The following is a 17,385-nucleotide window of genomic DNA, read 5'->3' on the forward strand; positions in this document are numbered from 1 at the left end:
CTTTTGGGCCCTCCACATGTTAGATCCGGAAGTGAACTCATGAACACTGGTCATGGCTGGTTAGCCAAATACCTCCATACATCTTTTGTAACAATTGCTGCCTCTCTATGAGGGATATGCCAGAAGTTAAAAGACAGACAACGTGAGGATGGGGAGCCCGGTGAATATTTTCAGGGCTCTGGCAGTTTTATTTTTTAACCATTACATCACTGAATTCTACTGACCTTGAATGTTCAGGCAGCTATCCTTCTTGTCGTTGGAAAGGTCCGGTTAAGATCTGTGACTGTTGCTCATGCACAGGTACATACACACCAATATGTGTGGATGCATTTGTATTTTCTTATTCTAAGTTTGGAGAGAAGACAAAGGGAAGAGCATGATAAGATCAGCAAATACAGGAACAGAATACAGAATGAAAAAGAAGTAGGCTTTGAACTATGGCTATAGATTATCAGATGATGTAAGTGAATATTTGTAGAATTTCTTACTTAGTTCTTGTTTCTTTCTTTCTTTCTTTCGAAGAGGTTTCTGCTATAGAGTGCGTGCGCTCACCAGAAAGACAGAGAGAGACAGAAAGCGAGAAATCACCCCCCAGGGGGATGGCCATGCTACAACTCCTTCTCCTCCATTCTCCTCTAGAGATCTTGGGCACGCAAACACATGAGCCTGGCGTGAGTTTAAACCACCGGGTCTGGGGCTTGAACCGCGGTCAACTACATGGGAGTTCAGTGACATAGCCATTACGCCAACTGCTAGTCCCTTTCGTTTCTTTCTTTTAAACAGAGAGGCATACTTCATTGATATTTAAGCTCCAGTGGCTATCTAGTTTATACTCAGGGATTGGCATGTGTGTGTGGAGGGGTGTTGATGGAGATCTGGAGTACACAGGGCTTTACTCTGGTCAGTCAGATCTTTTCTGTTGAAAACAATTTTGTTTTTTTCAGAGAGAGATTTTTGCTATAGGGCATGTGTGCTCGACAGAGAGAGAGAGAGAGACAGAAAGCAAGAAATCACCCCCTGGGGAGGTGACCATGCTGCAGTCTCTTCTTTATTATTCTCTTGGGATTTTGGGCATACACGCACACATGCCTGGTGTGAATTTAAGCAGCCAGGCCTGGGACTTGAACTGCAGTCCACTACGTGGGAGTCCAGCAACGTAACCATTACACCATCTGCTAGTCCAGAAAGCAATTATTTTTAAAAGGGCTTTATTATTACATCATCCCCACTGTGGTAGGGGGATAGGGCCAGGCTGCAGTCCCTTCTCCATTCTCCTCTTGGGATTTTGGGTATGCCTTCACATGCGCCTGGCATGGTTTTCAAGCCACCAGGCCCAAGACTTGAACAGTGGTTGGCTTTGTGCCATGTGGGTGTCCAGTACCTTAACCACCATGCCACCTGCTGGCCTCTACATTCGACTATTTTATGGGCTAATTTTCAAAGATTTCTTTTCCGGGGTGGGTTCCCAGGTTTAAAAAAGATGGTGTCGTAACAGTACTTTCCTTTTCTCTTTTAGCAATAGGCGAATATGAAGACCTTAGAGCAGAGAACCAGAAAACAAAGGAGAAGGTTTGTACTTTATCCTTTTCTCCCTTTCTCACATGTGGAAAAGCCTAGGCAGCAGAGTGCATTGTTCAGCACCAATTTCAGTTCAATGTGAATGAGGGTTTTTTTTTTTTTTTTTTTTTGCCTCCTTTTCTCTTGCATGTGTGATTCAAGCTAATATCAACTCCGGGCTCCAGATGGTAAAGAATAGCAGGCACGCCACAGTGGGCCCTGCTCTGGGAGATTAACTCCATGGCTAAATGCACTGCAAGGCACCAGGCCAAGCAGCTCAAGTCCCTAAAGATTGTACTTCTTTCCTAACACTCAGATTTGGGGTGCTGGTGATGGGATTGAAGGGCTAAGACATTTACTTTTGGGACCTCCACATGTTAGATCCGGAAGTGAACTCATGAACACTGGTCATGGCTGGTTAGCCAAATACCTCCATACATCTTTTGTAACAATTGCTGCCTCTCTATGAGGGATATGCCAGAAGTTAAAAGACAGACAACGTGAGGATGGGGAGCCCGGTGAATATTTTCAGGGCTCTGGCAGTTTTATTTTTTAACCATTACATCACTGAATTCTACTGACCTTGAATGTTCAGGCAGCTATCCTTCTTGTCGTTGGAAAGGTCCGGTTAAGATCTGTGACTGTTGCTCATGCACAGGTACATACACACCAATATGTGTGGATGCATTTGTATTTTCTTATTCTAAGTTTGGAGAGAAGACAAAGGGAAGAGCATGATAAGATCAGCAAATACAGGAACAGAATACAGAATGAAAATTAGAAAAGAAGCAGCAGTACCGTGCATTTTGTTTGTTTGTTTTTAGATAGAAATGGAATTTACTTTTAAAAATTTCTTGTTTGATAGATCAAATATTTCCTGGTGAAAAGTTAATAAAACAGGTCCTTGTGGTTCTTACGAAGGGTTGTTATACCTTATGAAACCTTATCTTTAAAATTTCAGAGTAAGAGCTGTAATAAAAACTGATAACTAAATATTTGAAATGTTGTGGCCATTGAGATGATTAACTTTTTAGAAGTTTCTTCTGTGACAGAGAAGGAGATGGGGGAGAAATAAAAAAACAAGAACCTTCCACAGGCTCCCACACCGTGATCCTTCCCCAAGCCTGTCCTAACCAGACAGGATCATGGGTTCTTGTGGACACACCCCTGACTCCCTGCCCCACCCCTGAAAGGTATAGGCCAACCTGGAAACTGAAACCCGCTCTGCCATGTGGTTTCCAGTATTGTGTTGTGCTCCTTCTGCTGTGCTGTGGCTGGGCCAGTTGGGATTATTTATTGGGCTTTTATGAATCATTTTATAACTTTTTCACTCAGTAACTTGCCACCTATATAGTGTGCTGTGGTTGATGATCTTAATGGTAAGTACTCTTTTTCTAAGCAGGTTTTAATGGATTTTTAGATCATTATTTTGATGTCGTTTTGAGACTCCTTTACTCTTGTAAATAAACCCTTGGTGCTGTGTGAAACCTCGTTTCCTCTCTTTCCTCATCAGGTGATCAGGGAATGGTAGGTGGTAGTGATAAAAATATCCACGGGACCAGGTCGCTGGTACACATACCAATAATAGGTCATGGAATAGAGTCTGGCAGAAAGATATCTAATTTTAACACCACGCACCCCAAGTCACAGGTATCCCGAGGATATAAATGGGTGGAGGATGATATGCACAGACCCTGAGTTTTGGGTTCCCCATAATTGATCTTCTTTCCTTAAGAGACCCGGCCATCTTCCAGCTGTGGGAGAAGAGACTGAGAAGCTGTCAGCTGCTTGAGTCTCTTTCATAGTTGTTCCTGCTTTCGGGGGGCAGGACAAAGCAAGTGTGAGAGGGTTAATTCAGGATAATTCAAATGTAACCAGAAGATATGAAGAGGGAAAGCTAGCAAGAGTCTTCAGATGATAGAGAAGAAGGACACAGGAGAAAACGAATAGCATCAAAGGATGAAGGTGAAATCATTTGATTTTCCCTTTCTTCTTTAGTCTTTGCTTACTTACAAACCTAGCAGTGCCCTAAAAATAGTAGATGCTCTATAAACATCTCTTGGTGGTGGTGGCGATCATGCTTATTTAACCGAGAGCTGCTTTCTGCAGTGAGATTTTAAATGAACTAGCTGTTATGCAAGTGGAATTATAGGTAAATGCATTTGGTAACAGAGGGATTATAGATGACCTCAGCCCAATAACTGTTTACGTGTTTTCTATGTAAAAGATGCCTTAGTACTTTTGTGACATCTGTAGGCATTACTGATCAACTTCTATTCTAGTTCTTTTAAAATAACTGTTAACAGAAATGGGAAGAAAAGAAATGAAAGCAATATGGAAAGCTGCAGTTGGGTAAGACAGAGTGGGTTTAAGTTCACTGTACTCTGTCTTCTTTTAAGAAGACTAACTTGAGGGACCAGCAGTTAGCGTAATGGCTGTGTCGCTGAACTCCCATGTAGTCGACCACAGTTTTGAGTTCCAGACCCGGTGACTTAAACTCACTCTAGGTGCTTGTGTGTGTGTGCCCAAGATCCCGAGAGGAGAACGGAGGAGAAGGGATTGCAGCGTGGCCATCCCCCTGGGGGGTGATTTCTCGCTTTCTGTCCCTCTGTCTCTGTTTCTCTGGTGAGCAAAAAAAAAAAAAAAAAAAAAACAGACTAGCTTGATTATTACTGCAGGTCTTTCCCCCAAAAGGGGGCTGTATTACAAAGGAGGGAAACATGAAATAAAGGCCATTTATACAGCATGGAATGAGTAAAAGCTGCTTTAGTCCCAGAGGTGGTACATGAAGAACATTTTCTCTGGAAAGCACTGCCTTGAGTGTGAGCTTCATCCAGTTCACAGCATAAATACATATGGCTGTCCTTCCCTCATGGCCCCAAACCAGAGTTGAGTTAAATCAGTCAGGGATGGCAATTTCAAGTAAGACTCCTTTACCACAGTTAATTTGAGGTGGGAAGATTTTGCATAAATTGGGGGAACAGAAAAATAAATGACAAGCTAGGTTTCCCTTCTACGTGATCATATTAAATCTATTTTTGTTGCCAGGTCATGAACTTGCTCAATGGAAAGAGACAGTGAATGTGATCCCTTTGGGTAGGATCATTTTATGCCCTCTTTGGTGTCTCTTCTGTTGAAAATGGTAGCCATGCTCTTCAGGCAAGGGAGTTGCTGAGAAGCTACTGTGGGGCATTCATGGTCTCTGAGCTCCCTCATCTAATGCTCTGCCCAGCCCTGAGTCAGCTCATTTCACAGAAGAGAGAACAGCATCTCAGGGCTTGGGTGGATTTTCCAAGGTTACACTATTAGTGGTAGAGTCTAGATTCAAATGTGAATCTTCTGACCACAGTGTTTTTGTAGAAGGAGATAAATTTACAGAACTTATTGAGTCCTTTCCACAGAAGTCTTAGTTTTATTTTTTAAAAAGAATTATTTATTTAATTTTATTTAATTTGACCAGAGAGAGAGGGAAAGTGAAAAAGCAAGCTACCAGGTCTGAGACTCAAACCACAGTCGCCCATGTGGGAGTCCAGTGCTTTAATCACCACGCCACCTGCTGACCCCTTAGTTTTATTCTTAATTCTCTATTGTTTGAATGTGAATTTTATACATGCAAATGATCAGACTTAATACTTTTTTGGACCATTTGACTTTACCACCCATCAGTATGTGTTGAAAACTGAAATTTATATTATCAAATCGATGTTCTGGCAGAAAAATTCACATATGTGTGTGTATGCATATATATGCATATAGATGCTGACATAATATATTCTGAGGCTAAGAGGAAGAGATTTGGGGCATGGGCCAATGCTCATTTGTTTTTAAAGTTTATTCATTTATTTTTTCCCAGAGAGAGGCATCCCGTAAGAGGGTTTTCACATCACCATCCAACCTAATCCTAGCCAGCTGGGGTCATAGGTGCACATGTATGTACCTGGCATGTGTACGAAGGCCCCAGGGTGTGAACCTGGGATCCTCCTACCCATGTGGGTCTGGTTGCATTATCTTTGTGCCACTGTCTGGCTCCCAATATTTCATTGATTTTTTCTTGTGCAGTTCTCATTTTTTAGGAAAATATGTGGTTTTTACCAATGACTTTGAGGATGGAATCAAAAACGTTTAAGCTGTTAAGAAAGTTTTCTTAAGAGAATCTTCTTTTGTTTTGTTCCATTTTCTTTTTTTAAATGAGAAAAGGCAAAAGAGCATGGGGACCAGTAGAGGGGATAGAGAGAGTCCTGAAGAGATGAGGGGAGAGGAGAGGGAGTTTGATTTTTTTGAAGGGGTCTTGCTGTGTCACCCTCCTCCTAGCCCAGCTTCCCACTTAGCTAGTGTCATAGGCCTTGACCGTGGTGCCTGGCCTGTTTAGGTTGGGCTGGAAATGGGGTCTGGGCCTCCCGTGTGGCTTCTGCCACTGGCAGTGGTACCTTCTCTGTGTTACTGGGAGTGGGCCTTCATGGGAAAATGGTTTTGTTGAGGTCCTACTCTTGTCTCATGAGGGGCACAGGCTAAGACAAATACCTGTGATAAATTATGCTGTTATAAAGTGAGTACCTCAGGCTTGGCAGTGGGGTAGAAAAGAAGAAAAAGACAAGATTCCCGCTTTTTTCCATATGACAAACTTTTATTAGCTGTTAATGCTTCACTTAAATTCTACCCCTAAGTCTGTCATAAGCAGAACTAATTTTCTTTTAATAAAACATCGGCATATTTCTTATCACTTATTGCATTATCAACCCAGATTCATTGTTATCAAAATATTAAATAGGGTATGAGCAAGCGGTGTGAGTTGCATTAAAATGTAAAAAAGGTGGTATTCCCATAATTGGGGATTATGGAAAGGGTACTGCTTGCTGTTTTCATTATTTGGGGCCCATTGTCTAAATGGCATTATCAACAGCATATAAATACATAAGACAGCCTGTCACGTGGCAGTCAGCAGCTCTCCTAGATTTATATTTTTGGGGTATGGAAGAATAGATGACTACCTATTTGGGACTCAACCAAATCAAATGTTTTATTTTGCTTGCGTGGCAATCACTTATTCACATGTTAGTCATACTCCTACAATCGAAGGGCCTTCTCTTATGACTCACTCAGGATCTTTGTCATCGTTGTTTGGGGTTTTTTCCTACATGGGGGAAAATGCCGGGCTGCGCTTTGAGTGGAATAGCTTTCCTGTTTGTCAGGGTGGCGGGGGTGCGTGCGTGGCGTGTGCATAGAAAGAAGGGACTCTGTCTAAGAGAAGAATGTCTGCCTTTACATAGTCAGTATTTATGTTCAATGTTACGTTCTGAGATCGAGTCGTGAGATGCAGAAATGTCTAAGTGGCTGATTAGACGTCGTTTGGGTGAGCCACTGGAGCAGTGCATCAGGCGGGTCTGTCAGCCTGCCAGGAACAATGAATGGAAAGGGAAGACAGGCACTTCCCAAGACTTGTGTTTCAAGAAGCAAGATAGAGGATCCTGTTTGCATCTTGGCTCTGTTGTCTATTGTTAACATTGCTTCCTCTTGTATAATATTCAGAGGTGAAGGTCCCAAAGTATTTTATTAAAAAAAAAAATCAATAACGAAGCCACTTTAAAGAGCAAGATATGCATCCATTATGCTAACTGTTCATGCATAATACATCCACATACATGCAGTTTCTTTGAGACAGAGTGGCAAGTGCTTGTGCCAGAGAAAAAGTAATTACTTAGCAGTTTGAAAGTGAAAATGAGTCTCTTATTAACAGCAATCTATCCAGAAACAAAGAGCAAGGATCTCTGTTCTGATGACAGTGTTTCCATCTAACATACAATACCTAGAATTTGGAGAATGCTGCAAGACAGCTCTGGGCAGGGGGGAGGCTACTACTTCTTTATTGCCTGTGAAAATTGGAGGGAAAGAAGTTTGAATTGGAAGAAAGAAGAACACCAAAAGAGAAAGAGAATGAAAAGAATTCCATCCTAGTGGGAATGATTTAATGGATTGTATTCTTCAAGGAAAAGGGTGCAGAAATCCAGAAAGCGCCTTTGAATTGTAGCCAAACTTACACAGATGGAGCAATAGAAATGTCAATTGTCAACAGTGATTTGACGTCCATTATTAAACATCATTTGATGATGAAAAATGATTTTTAAAATGACGAAAAGGAAATGATTATTTAAAATTCGTTGATGATTCAAATCGCATCACCACGGAGTCTAAAATGTCTATATGAACCATTCCGATGCCACGCAGACTTAAAGTTTTACATTGAACTAGACATAAAAATAATGAGTCGAGGAAAATACTGAGTGCTTAAAACCTCTTCAGACTTGCTCTTATAGCCTGTGCTATATATGTTCCCAAACTGCAGTATTTCTCTCATTATATATTATAAACTGCTTATTTTATGATTGCTCTTTCTTGGGGATCCTAAGGGTTTTTTTTTTCTTTGTTTGTTTTTTTTAAGAGTTTTTTTTTTTTTGCTATAGGGCACGTACGCTCTCCAGAAAGGCAGAGAGAAACAGAGAGACAGAAAGCGAGAAATCACCCCCCAGGGGGGGATGGCCACGCCACAATCCCTTCTCCTCCATTCTCCTCTCGGGATCTTGGGCATGCACGCACACACATCCGGCATGAATTGAAGTCACCGGGTCCGGGACTTGAACCACGGTCGACTACATGGGAATCCAGGGACATAGCCATTATGCTAACTGCTGGTCTCTGGCGATCCTAAGTTTGTGAGAACACATCAACTTTTGTGTTCCCATTGTATCCCTTCCAATGTTTAGCACAGGGCTTGATTTGTGTAGGGACTATATAAATTTGTTGTGTGAACTGGGAAGAAATGTACACGTGTTGGAATATTCACTTTGCAAGCTAAGTAACATGTGATTGAATGTATAAAAGAAATTGAAATAAAAAATTAAAGGAAAAAAAATTGTTGTGTGGAAATACGGACATTCGGGGAGTACCATAGATACCTACTTGGAAGTCTGATTCAGTCAACCGCAAGGTTCCTGCCTAAGTATTATATAATGCAGTGCATGTATGCACTTCTTGGGCCCAGACTGTCCTTCCAATAGTCTAGCAACCCTCCAGTGCATTTATGTACCTGGGAGAAAAAAACGACTGTTCATATTAGTGGGGGTTAAACATAATCAGAATATTGAGGTATTCTCTTACATAACATATACACAGTATGATGCAAAGATGTCTTGGTGTTTCCATCAGTCATCTGTACTTTTACTGAGTGCTGTTAAGTGGGATTTTAGTGTTGACAATATTGGATGAAATGTGAAGGAGAAAGAATTGAGCTGCTCCCCGTTGGCTGGGTGGGGAGGAGTGCAAGGAAGATGCCAGTTCACAGTAGGAAGACTTCCCTCTGCAAAGCAGCCTGCCAGCGTTCTGCAATCCTGGTGGAATTTCAGAAGCCAGGTATCTGCCTGATTGAGGCACAAGGATGAGACCTGGAAAATAGCCAGGGCTTCTTATGTTAAGGGCTTTCAAAACCAGCAAGGCCAACCTCCGGTCAATTCACCACTTTATAAAGAGCCAACATAGAGACTCTAGAGCAGATGTAATGTCATCCAGCTTGCTTAAACCGGCCAGCACTTGTGCTGCTGGGTTCTCCCCTTGCCTTGAGCTAGAGATTCGTTGGGCATCGTAATTAAGTGATGTGGGCCCAAGAACATCTGTTGCTATTGCAAAGTCTTCATGAGCAATTCTCACACAAAAAGAAGCAGTTTTTACAAATGGTGCAGCTGCATGAGCAGTGCAAAGGAAGGGGTGGGATGGGTGAAAGGCTTCTGTGTGGTGGAAAAACGAAATATTCTTCCCCAAAGGCCCCTAATCCTTGCTAACTTCTCCCGGTCAGTAGCATGCAAGAAAGATTGCAAGGTATTTTTCTGGGTTCACCTAAAATGACGAATTAAGTGGCTTCCTGCTCAGTAAGTGAGCATGTCAGTAGTTCATTTCATTCTGGTTTGGAATAAGTAAGCCGCATTTGCAGCATGTGTTGCTTTCCCCTACCCCCAGCACACACCCCTTTTAGCAGAGCAGATGGTAAATTCTGTGGTTGCCAGTTCTATCATAATGTGGTTGCAGAAAATAGAAAGCGAAGCAACATGAAGACCCCTGATAGAACGCAGCTGGGGTTGGGAGCCAGCTTGTGAATCTGCAGATGATATCTGTAGGGTTGGTGCGAATGTATACAGGCTGGATTCTAGAAACTGATTACCTGCTTGTGGGAATAAGATGGACGCAGACTTGGTAGCCAAAGTCTGTCTCCTTGAGCCTAGAGAGAAGATGATGTGGGCAGAAAGTCTTAACTGGTGGGCTTATCCCAGAAATGGCTATTGACCAGTGAATGGTCAGGTGTTGCTAATGACCAGTACCCGGTTAGCTGTGTTGGTGGTTTCTCCGTGATGTCAGCTGGTGGCCTTTTTCATATCCGACTAGACACAGTGCCATTTTTGTTAGATGTTCTCATTATACAAAGTCTCAGTGAGAACTCTAGCTATTTGATTTAAGTGATAATTGAATAAATCTCTAATTCCTTCCAATAGGGTTTTGAGCATGGAAAGACCCAAATGACTTTAAGTCATTAATGTGCCAACTTTTTTTTCTTAATTATTTAACTTTATTTATTATTAATTTTTAATTTGCTCTGGGGCACCAGAGAGAGATGGAGACAGAGAGAGAGAACGCGAGAAAGCAAACCACTAGGTCTGGGACTTAAACCACGTTTGGCTATCTGGGAAATCCAGTGCCTTAACCAGTATGCCACCTGCTGGCCCCTCAAGCACCAATTCTTTTTTTCTTTTTCCTGAGAGATTTTTGCTGTAGGATACATGTGCTCACTGGAGAGGGAGACGGGGAGACAAAGTGAGAAATCACCTCCCTGGGGGATGGCCACGCTGCAGTTCCTTCTCCATTCTGCTCTCAGGATTTTGGACACGCACACATTCCTGCCGTGAGCTTCAAGCTGCTGGGTCCAGGACTCAAACTGTGGGCAACCACATGGGAGTCCAGCACTTTAACCACTGCACCCACCTGCTGGCTCTGAAGCACCAATTCTTAAGACAGTTTTTCATAGGGCAGTTCATACTTTCAGAAACACTAGATTAAGAAATAGGAAATTAATTTGAAAGTAAAACACCAGGTGTATTTCATTTGGCAATCGTGACTTGGGAGTGTGTATCTATCCAGAAATTAGTTTTCTTTTTGTGCCTTACTGCACTGTGCGTTGTTGAAGGTCAGTGTGGGCAGGCCGCCAGGGGAAGTCCAAACAAACAGAAGCGAATTCTGGAAAATAGGAGGAATGTTCCTGAAATGGCTGGCCCACCGTCTCGTAGAATTAAGGGTTATACTTCCTAGTGTATACCATTTGGGTGGAGAAAAGTCTGAGAAAAGCTTATATGAGAATCCAGAACTCTGGTGTTTAGAATTTTAAACACTAAAGGATAATAGATGGAACGTTAAGTTGGAACTAGAGACTGTATTAGACAGAATTATTATTATTAGTTGTTGGAAAAGTCGTAACATTTTTCTATGCAAAAATGTGTCATGACTTCTGATGACCTGATATTAATTTTTGAGGATGGATTGTCACAAGGAAAGCTTAGTGAAAGAATATGACTTCTCCTTTAGGGAATGGGCTTTGGTTCAGCTGGGCAGTCTGGGGAGCAGGGGTCCTAAGGCAGGATTCACACCCAGCTTTGCTAATAGCCCTGTCTTGCTTCATGTATCTTTTTTTTTTTTTTTTTTGCTATAAGGTATGTGCACTTGCCGGAGAGACAGAAAACAAGAAATCACTCCAAGGCGGGCTGGCCATGCCCTTCTCCTCCATTCTCCTCTTTGGATGTTGGTGCCAAATGCACACAAGTCTGTTGCATTTTAAGCTGCCACATCTGGGACTTGAACCATGGTCAACAACGTGGGAGTCCAGCAATGTAATCATTACACCATCTTCTGGTCCCTGCTTCATGTATTCATGTACCTTGCCAGAGTGGATTTATCCATAAGAACAGAGATGGGTGGGGGTTTTTTGTCATTGTTATTGTTGTTGTTTTTTTTCTACAAGTTTCAGTAGTTTTATAGAGACTAAAAGGAAAAAATGAATTGTTTGCTTCTTTTTTTTTTATTTAAAAAATATTTAAAAAGCGGAGCCAGCAGGTGGCATGGTAGTTAAGGTGCTGGACACTCCCACATGGCTGACCATGGTTCAAGTCTCAGACCTAGTGACTCACTTTCTCACTTTCCCTCTCTCTTTCTCTTTGTCTTTCTCTGATCAAAATAAATGAATTATTAAATAAAATTAAAAACAAAATAATTCTTAAAAAATATTTAAAAAGCATAAAAGAGGCTATCTGTATAGATATCCACTATATAGAATAAACTATTAGTTTTTTGAAATTCAGAAACAAAAAGCAATGCAGTTGATAAAATGGATGAGCCTCTGTGTCACTCATCCCTCTTCTATTCCCTTCCCAGTCTCTAGAGACTACTGTGATCAATTTTATATATATACTTCCATTCCATGTCTCTGTATTTTTATATATGCTACCTGTATCATGAAATATATGTATATAATATAAATATATAAAATGTTTTTGTGTGCTTAAGATATCCCTCAATATATATTCTACAACTCCTTTTACTTTACCATGGCTTTCGAGATTTGTGTTGATACATACAGGTTTAGTTTCACTTTACCATGGCTTTCGAGATTTGTGTTGATTCATAGAGGTTTAGTTGATTTAATTTCTCCACCCTATAGTGTATTATCTGAATAAACCATGATTTATTATTATTATAAATGCCAAACATTTTTGTCAGATCATGCTGTATATTACTAGAGATTCTCTAGATTGGTACATGTAAACATACGTCTCATAGGAGATGGAACTTTTCAGCTTGAAACTTTATTTCCAAAGTGATTTATTTTTTCCTGAGAGATTTTTGCTGCAGGCTGCATGCTCTCAACAGAGAGACAAAGAGACAGAAAGTGAGAAATCACCCCTCCCGGGGGAATGGCCACACCACAGTCCCTTCTCCATTCTCCTCTCGGGAATTTGGGCATGCATACAGACACCTCCAGCGTGAGTTTCAAACCACTGGGTCTAGGACTCACACTGTGGTTGACCATGTGGGAGTCCAGTGCCTTAACCACTATGCCACCTGCAGACCCTCCCAGAGTGGTTTTACACCTGTTTACTTGTTCTCTAGCAAGCAGTAGGTGAGAGTTTCCAGCTCCTGGTATCAGACTTTTTCAGTTTTTGCTAATCCGACAAAAGAGAGTATCTCATTGTTTCCATTTTTTAAATTAACAGGCATTTAAATTTTTCAGCCGTCGAAATTTGACACTAAAAACATTTAAAGAGATGAAATCCCATTATATTTTTGTGTCAGGTTAGGAGTCAAATATAATTTAAAGTTGCATTTCATTCATATGGTACTCAGGGAATAAATTAATCCCAAGAAACTAATAATATTTTTCAGTTGCCAGAGGGCACATATGCTTGCCAGGGAAAAGTAGAGAGAGGGGGGGAGAGAGAGAGAGAGAGAGCGAGCGAGCGAGCGAGCGAGCTAGCTAGCAACTGGCATAGTGGTTGGGGTGCTAGACTCCCATGTGTTTGACCACAGTTCCAATGCTGGACCTGGTGGCTTAAGAATGATGCAAGATGTGTGTGTGTGCCTGGCCAAAATCTGAGGAGGGAAATGGAGAAGGGATTGCAACATGGCCATCTCCTGGGGGAGTAAGGAAGTGGCATGATTTCTCACTTTCCCTCTCTCTGTCTCTTTCCAGTGACTGTGTATACCTTATGACAAAAACCTTAAAAAAATCAAGTTTATGAAATGATACATGTTTACTTGGGCATATTTTGTCTTCTCACCTTTTATTTGCTACCTCCCCCTGTTCAGAACCCTGAGGATTGCTTTTCTGTGAGTGAGAGAATACGTGGGGTGCAGGGCAGCATGTTGCCTTCATTCCGTTTGAACCAGTGTTCTGGATAGGTGAGACTTGAGAATCTGCCCTAAGGATGAGTGGGGCATTTTCTGATTAGTTTACTTAAAAAGAGGCACAAGCATTCTGTTGAATGAATATGTCAGAACTCAAGGATATTAAATCGGTCTGTCACCAAGAGGATGATGTGATCACTCATTATCTTAGAAGGTCCTGTAACATTGCCAGATACAAATGATACAAATACCGTGTGACCGTTGATGCTTCTAAAGGGCTTTTTATTTAGTTTTTAGAAAATCGTTATTGTTTGTAAGTTTCTGTTTACTTGCCTTCCAAAATTTGAAATTTATCATACAACTTTAACATTTTCTTTCTTTTCTCATTTCAGTGTGATAAGATTAGGCAAGAACGAGATGAAGCTGTTAAGAAACTGGAGGAATTTCAGAAAAGTATGTAAGCCTTTGAGTGTGATTGTTAGAACGCCTGTAATTGTCCGGGGATCAGGTCGGTAGACATGTGCCCTGTTCAGTTGCCATCTAGGTCGTGCAATCAAGAAAGCAAGAATTGTCTTCCCGTTTGCCCTGACTCTGTTATGATGTTAAAGAAATGGAGTAAACGTTATTGTTTGATGAGGGTGTTGTTATGAAAGTTAGTACTTGTAAAAAAATTTTGTTATGCATGAAAATGAAAGAACAAGAATTACCTGCTATCTTGATTTCTTGAGAAAAACCAGCATTAATTTTTTTTATATCTATTCTTCTTGGTCTTTTATTTGTGTAATATACGTATCTACAAAAAATAGGGGTGAGGGGTCAGTGAGTATTGTGGTTAAGGTGCTAGATGCACACATAGCCAACCACGGTTCTAGTCCCAGGCCTGGTATCTTGAAATTTATGCCAGGCACATGTGCGTGCGTGTGTGCCCGAAATCCCAGGAGGAGAATGGAGAAGGGATTGCGGCATGACCTTTTTCCTATAGAGTGACTTCTCACTTTCCCTCTCACTGTCTCTAAATCTCTGTTAGCAAGCGCACGTGCTCTATGGCAAAAATCTAAAATAAACCAACAAAAATGCATATTTTGAATTCAGTTTTGCAGCCTGCTGTCTTCAGTAAGCAGTATATTGTGGCTTTTTAAAAAACAATATTTAATTATTTTATGTTCTTATTTTTTAAGTTTGCTATAGGGCACATGCACTTATCAAAGCGAGAGAGAGGAGTTTGGGGGGAAGTGAGAAAGCAAGCCACCAGGTCTGGGACTCAAACCAGAGTCAGCCATATGGGAGTCCAGTGCCTTAATCACCACACCACCTGCTGGCCCTTGTCTGTTCATCTTTGCAGGTTGGTGGAGGTGTACTCAGTTTCATTTGTTGCCCATAATATTCCACTATGCGATAGTACTATAATTGGTTTAAATCATTCTTAACTGATAGATTATTTCTGGTCTTTAGCTATTGGAAGTAATGTCATGGCAAGTTTTTTGTTTTTATTCTTTTTATTTTGTTATAAGGTGTTTGTGCTCTTCAGAGAGAGACGGGGGAAGGGGAGCAGCGAGGAAGCGCCCCACTGGGGGAGAACCACACCACAATCCCTTCCGCTTTATTCTCCTCTTGGGATTTGGGCATGCACACACACACACCCAGCATATTTTTCAAGTCACAGGATCTAAGACTTGAACCACTCATTCAGCCATGTGAGATCCAGCTGCCTTAACTATCATATCACTGGCTGACTCTGGCAAGTTTTCTTATACATACATGTTTCATAGTGAGCTGATAGTTCCGTAGGCCAGTTCATAAAGAAGATGTTATACTGGAGAGGTACACAGCATTGTACCTATAGCTAACAGTGCTGCATTGTAGAAAGTTTACTGAGGGTGACCCAGCCTAGTGGTGCAGTCAGTAGCAGATGGAATTGCAGAGCTGGAAGCCACGTGGCTGTCTGTGGTTTGGGTCCCTGGAAAGGCCTGAAAACATGCATGCCCAAGATCCTCAGGAGCTGGGGGGCTGGGGAAAGGGGAGAGTGGAGAGGCAAGATCCTATTTCGGATGCTTCTGTTTCTTTCTCTTTCTTTTTATTTCTAGTGTTTGCATATGCTATCTATCACGAATAAAATAAATAAAAACTTTTTTTTTTGAGAGGTTTTTGCTATAGGGCGCGTGCGCTTGCCAGACAGACAGAGAGAGACAGAGAGACAGAAAGCGAGAAATCACCCCCCAGGGGGGATGGCCACACTGCAATCCCTTCTCCGTTCTCTTCTCGGGATCTTGGGCATGCATGCACACGCGCCCAGCGTGAGTTTTAAGCCACCAGGTCTGGGACATGAACTGCGGTCGGCTACATGGGAGTCCAGCGACATAGCCATTACACCAACTGCTGGTCCCAATAAATAAAAACTTTTAAAAAATACTGAAGGTAGATATATTAAATTTCTGTCTTTAAATTAATTTATTTCTTCCATGAGCAAGACAGAGATAGCCACCCCCGATAGAGTATCATGCTGTGATCCACCCACAGCCTCAGCTAGTCAAGATCATGGTGTGTGTGTGTGTGTGTGTGTGTGTGTGTGTATATGTGTCAGGCTTGTACAGGTGTCTGGCTTGTACAGGGAGACTTTGGGACATGGACAAGAGACCCTCCCACGTGTCCTCAGCATGAGGGTATTTCCTTACAGCTGTGCCATTGTGGCTTACCCACCATGCAAAATAAATAAACGAGGAGAAAGAAACTGGAAGGTGCTGCATATGCCTGTGGTCTTGATGGCGGTGGTTTCAAACTCATCATATGTAGCTTTTTACATATCGTTGGATTATCAAAATAAGTCTTGGTGTATTTTTCTATGCAAAGATGTGTCGTGACTTTTCCAGCTACCCAGTACTTTTACTTCAACAAAGTACTTGGAAAGAAAGAAAAGGTAGGGGCTGGCAGGTGGCATGGTGGTTAACTGTGCTGGACCCCCCCCCACCCCCGCGGTGGCCGACCATGTTCAAGTCCCGGACCTGGGGGCTTGCTTTCTAACTTTCTCTCTCTCTCACTCTCTCTTACTCTCTGATCAAATTAAAATCAGTAATTGAATAAATAAATTTAAATAAGATAATTTTTTAAAAAGAGAGAAAAGGAATTGTAAGTTCACAGAACGTAGACACATTTTTTCCATTTATGTATGAATTTGTTTGTCAGTTTCAAGCTGCCTGGTCTGGCACTCAAACCACGGTCGGTCATGTGGGAATCCAGCACCTTACTCACCATACCACCAGCTGACCCCAAACTTAGACACTGTTAAAAGTGTGAATGTTTGAAAGAATTCTCTCACCCTGAAAAGCATAATACTACAAAGGCTATAGTCATCTTCTAAATTTTGGCCATGTTACTATTCCTTTTTATTGGCTAGAAGATGCATATGTTTCAGAGTGAGTGAGAGGAAGAAAGTGAGAAACCCGTATGGGGGACGATCACATTGGAACTCCTTCTCCTTCATTTTTCTCTCCTTTCAGCACTTTGGACAGGAAGGCCCATGTGCCTGGCATGTTTTCAGGCTGCTGGTTCAGGACCCAGACAGTGCCGATCCCATCTGAGATCCAGCCACCTTAACCGCCATGCCACTGGCTGGCACCAAGCTGGTGACTGCCCTTCCTTTCATCTCAGAACTCAAGCTTAAATAGTTTCTTATCTTCCAGTTGTTCTTCACATTAACATGCCATTTCTCATTTTGTTCCTTTACTCTGCGCATTTATTGAGAAGTTACTATGTACAGGCAGCCCTGTCTGAAATGTTGAGATTCATGTGAGCGTGTCAGATAAGGTCCCTTGCTGGGGACAGTGACTATAAACAAGTGAGCAAATGAGAAGACCTTTCCAGATAATAAGTGGTTTTTTTTTTTTTTTTTTTTTTTTTTTT

General features: G+C 41.7%; 1 protein-coding gene across 3 annotated transcripts in view; it reads left to right on the forward strand.

Moving 5' to 3' along the window:
• The window catches only part of SHTN1 (shootin 1), a 122,976-nt gene that overhangs the window by 17,926 nt on the left and 87,665 nt on the right, over nucleotides 1-17,385 (forward strand). For 2 of the 3 annotated variants that reach the window (XM_006142206.3, XM_006142207.3), the window contains exon 3: nucleotides 13,881-13,941. In XM_006142206.3, coding sequence (XP_006142268.1) covers nucleotides 13,881-13,941 — 61 coding nt within the window. Of the gene's footprint in view, nucleotides 1-1,518; nucleotides 1,570-13,880; nucleotides 13,942-17,385 lie in introns of those variants that run through there. The other variant, XM_006142208.3, reaches the window with a different exon arrangement.

This window comes from Tupaia chinensis, unplaced genomic scaffold (genome assembly GCF_000334495.1).
Source record: "Tupaia chinensis unplaced genomic scaffold, TupChi_1.0 Scaffold000069_1, whole genome shotgun sequence".
NCBI classification, from domain to species: Eukaryota; Metazoa; Chordata; class Mammalia; order Scandentia; family Tupaiidae; genus Tupaia; species Tupaia belangeri.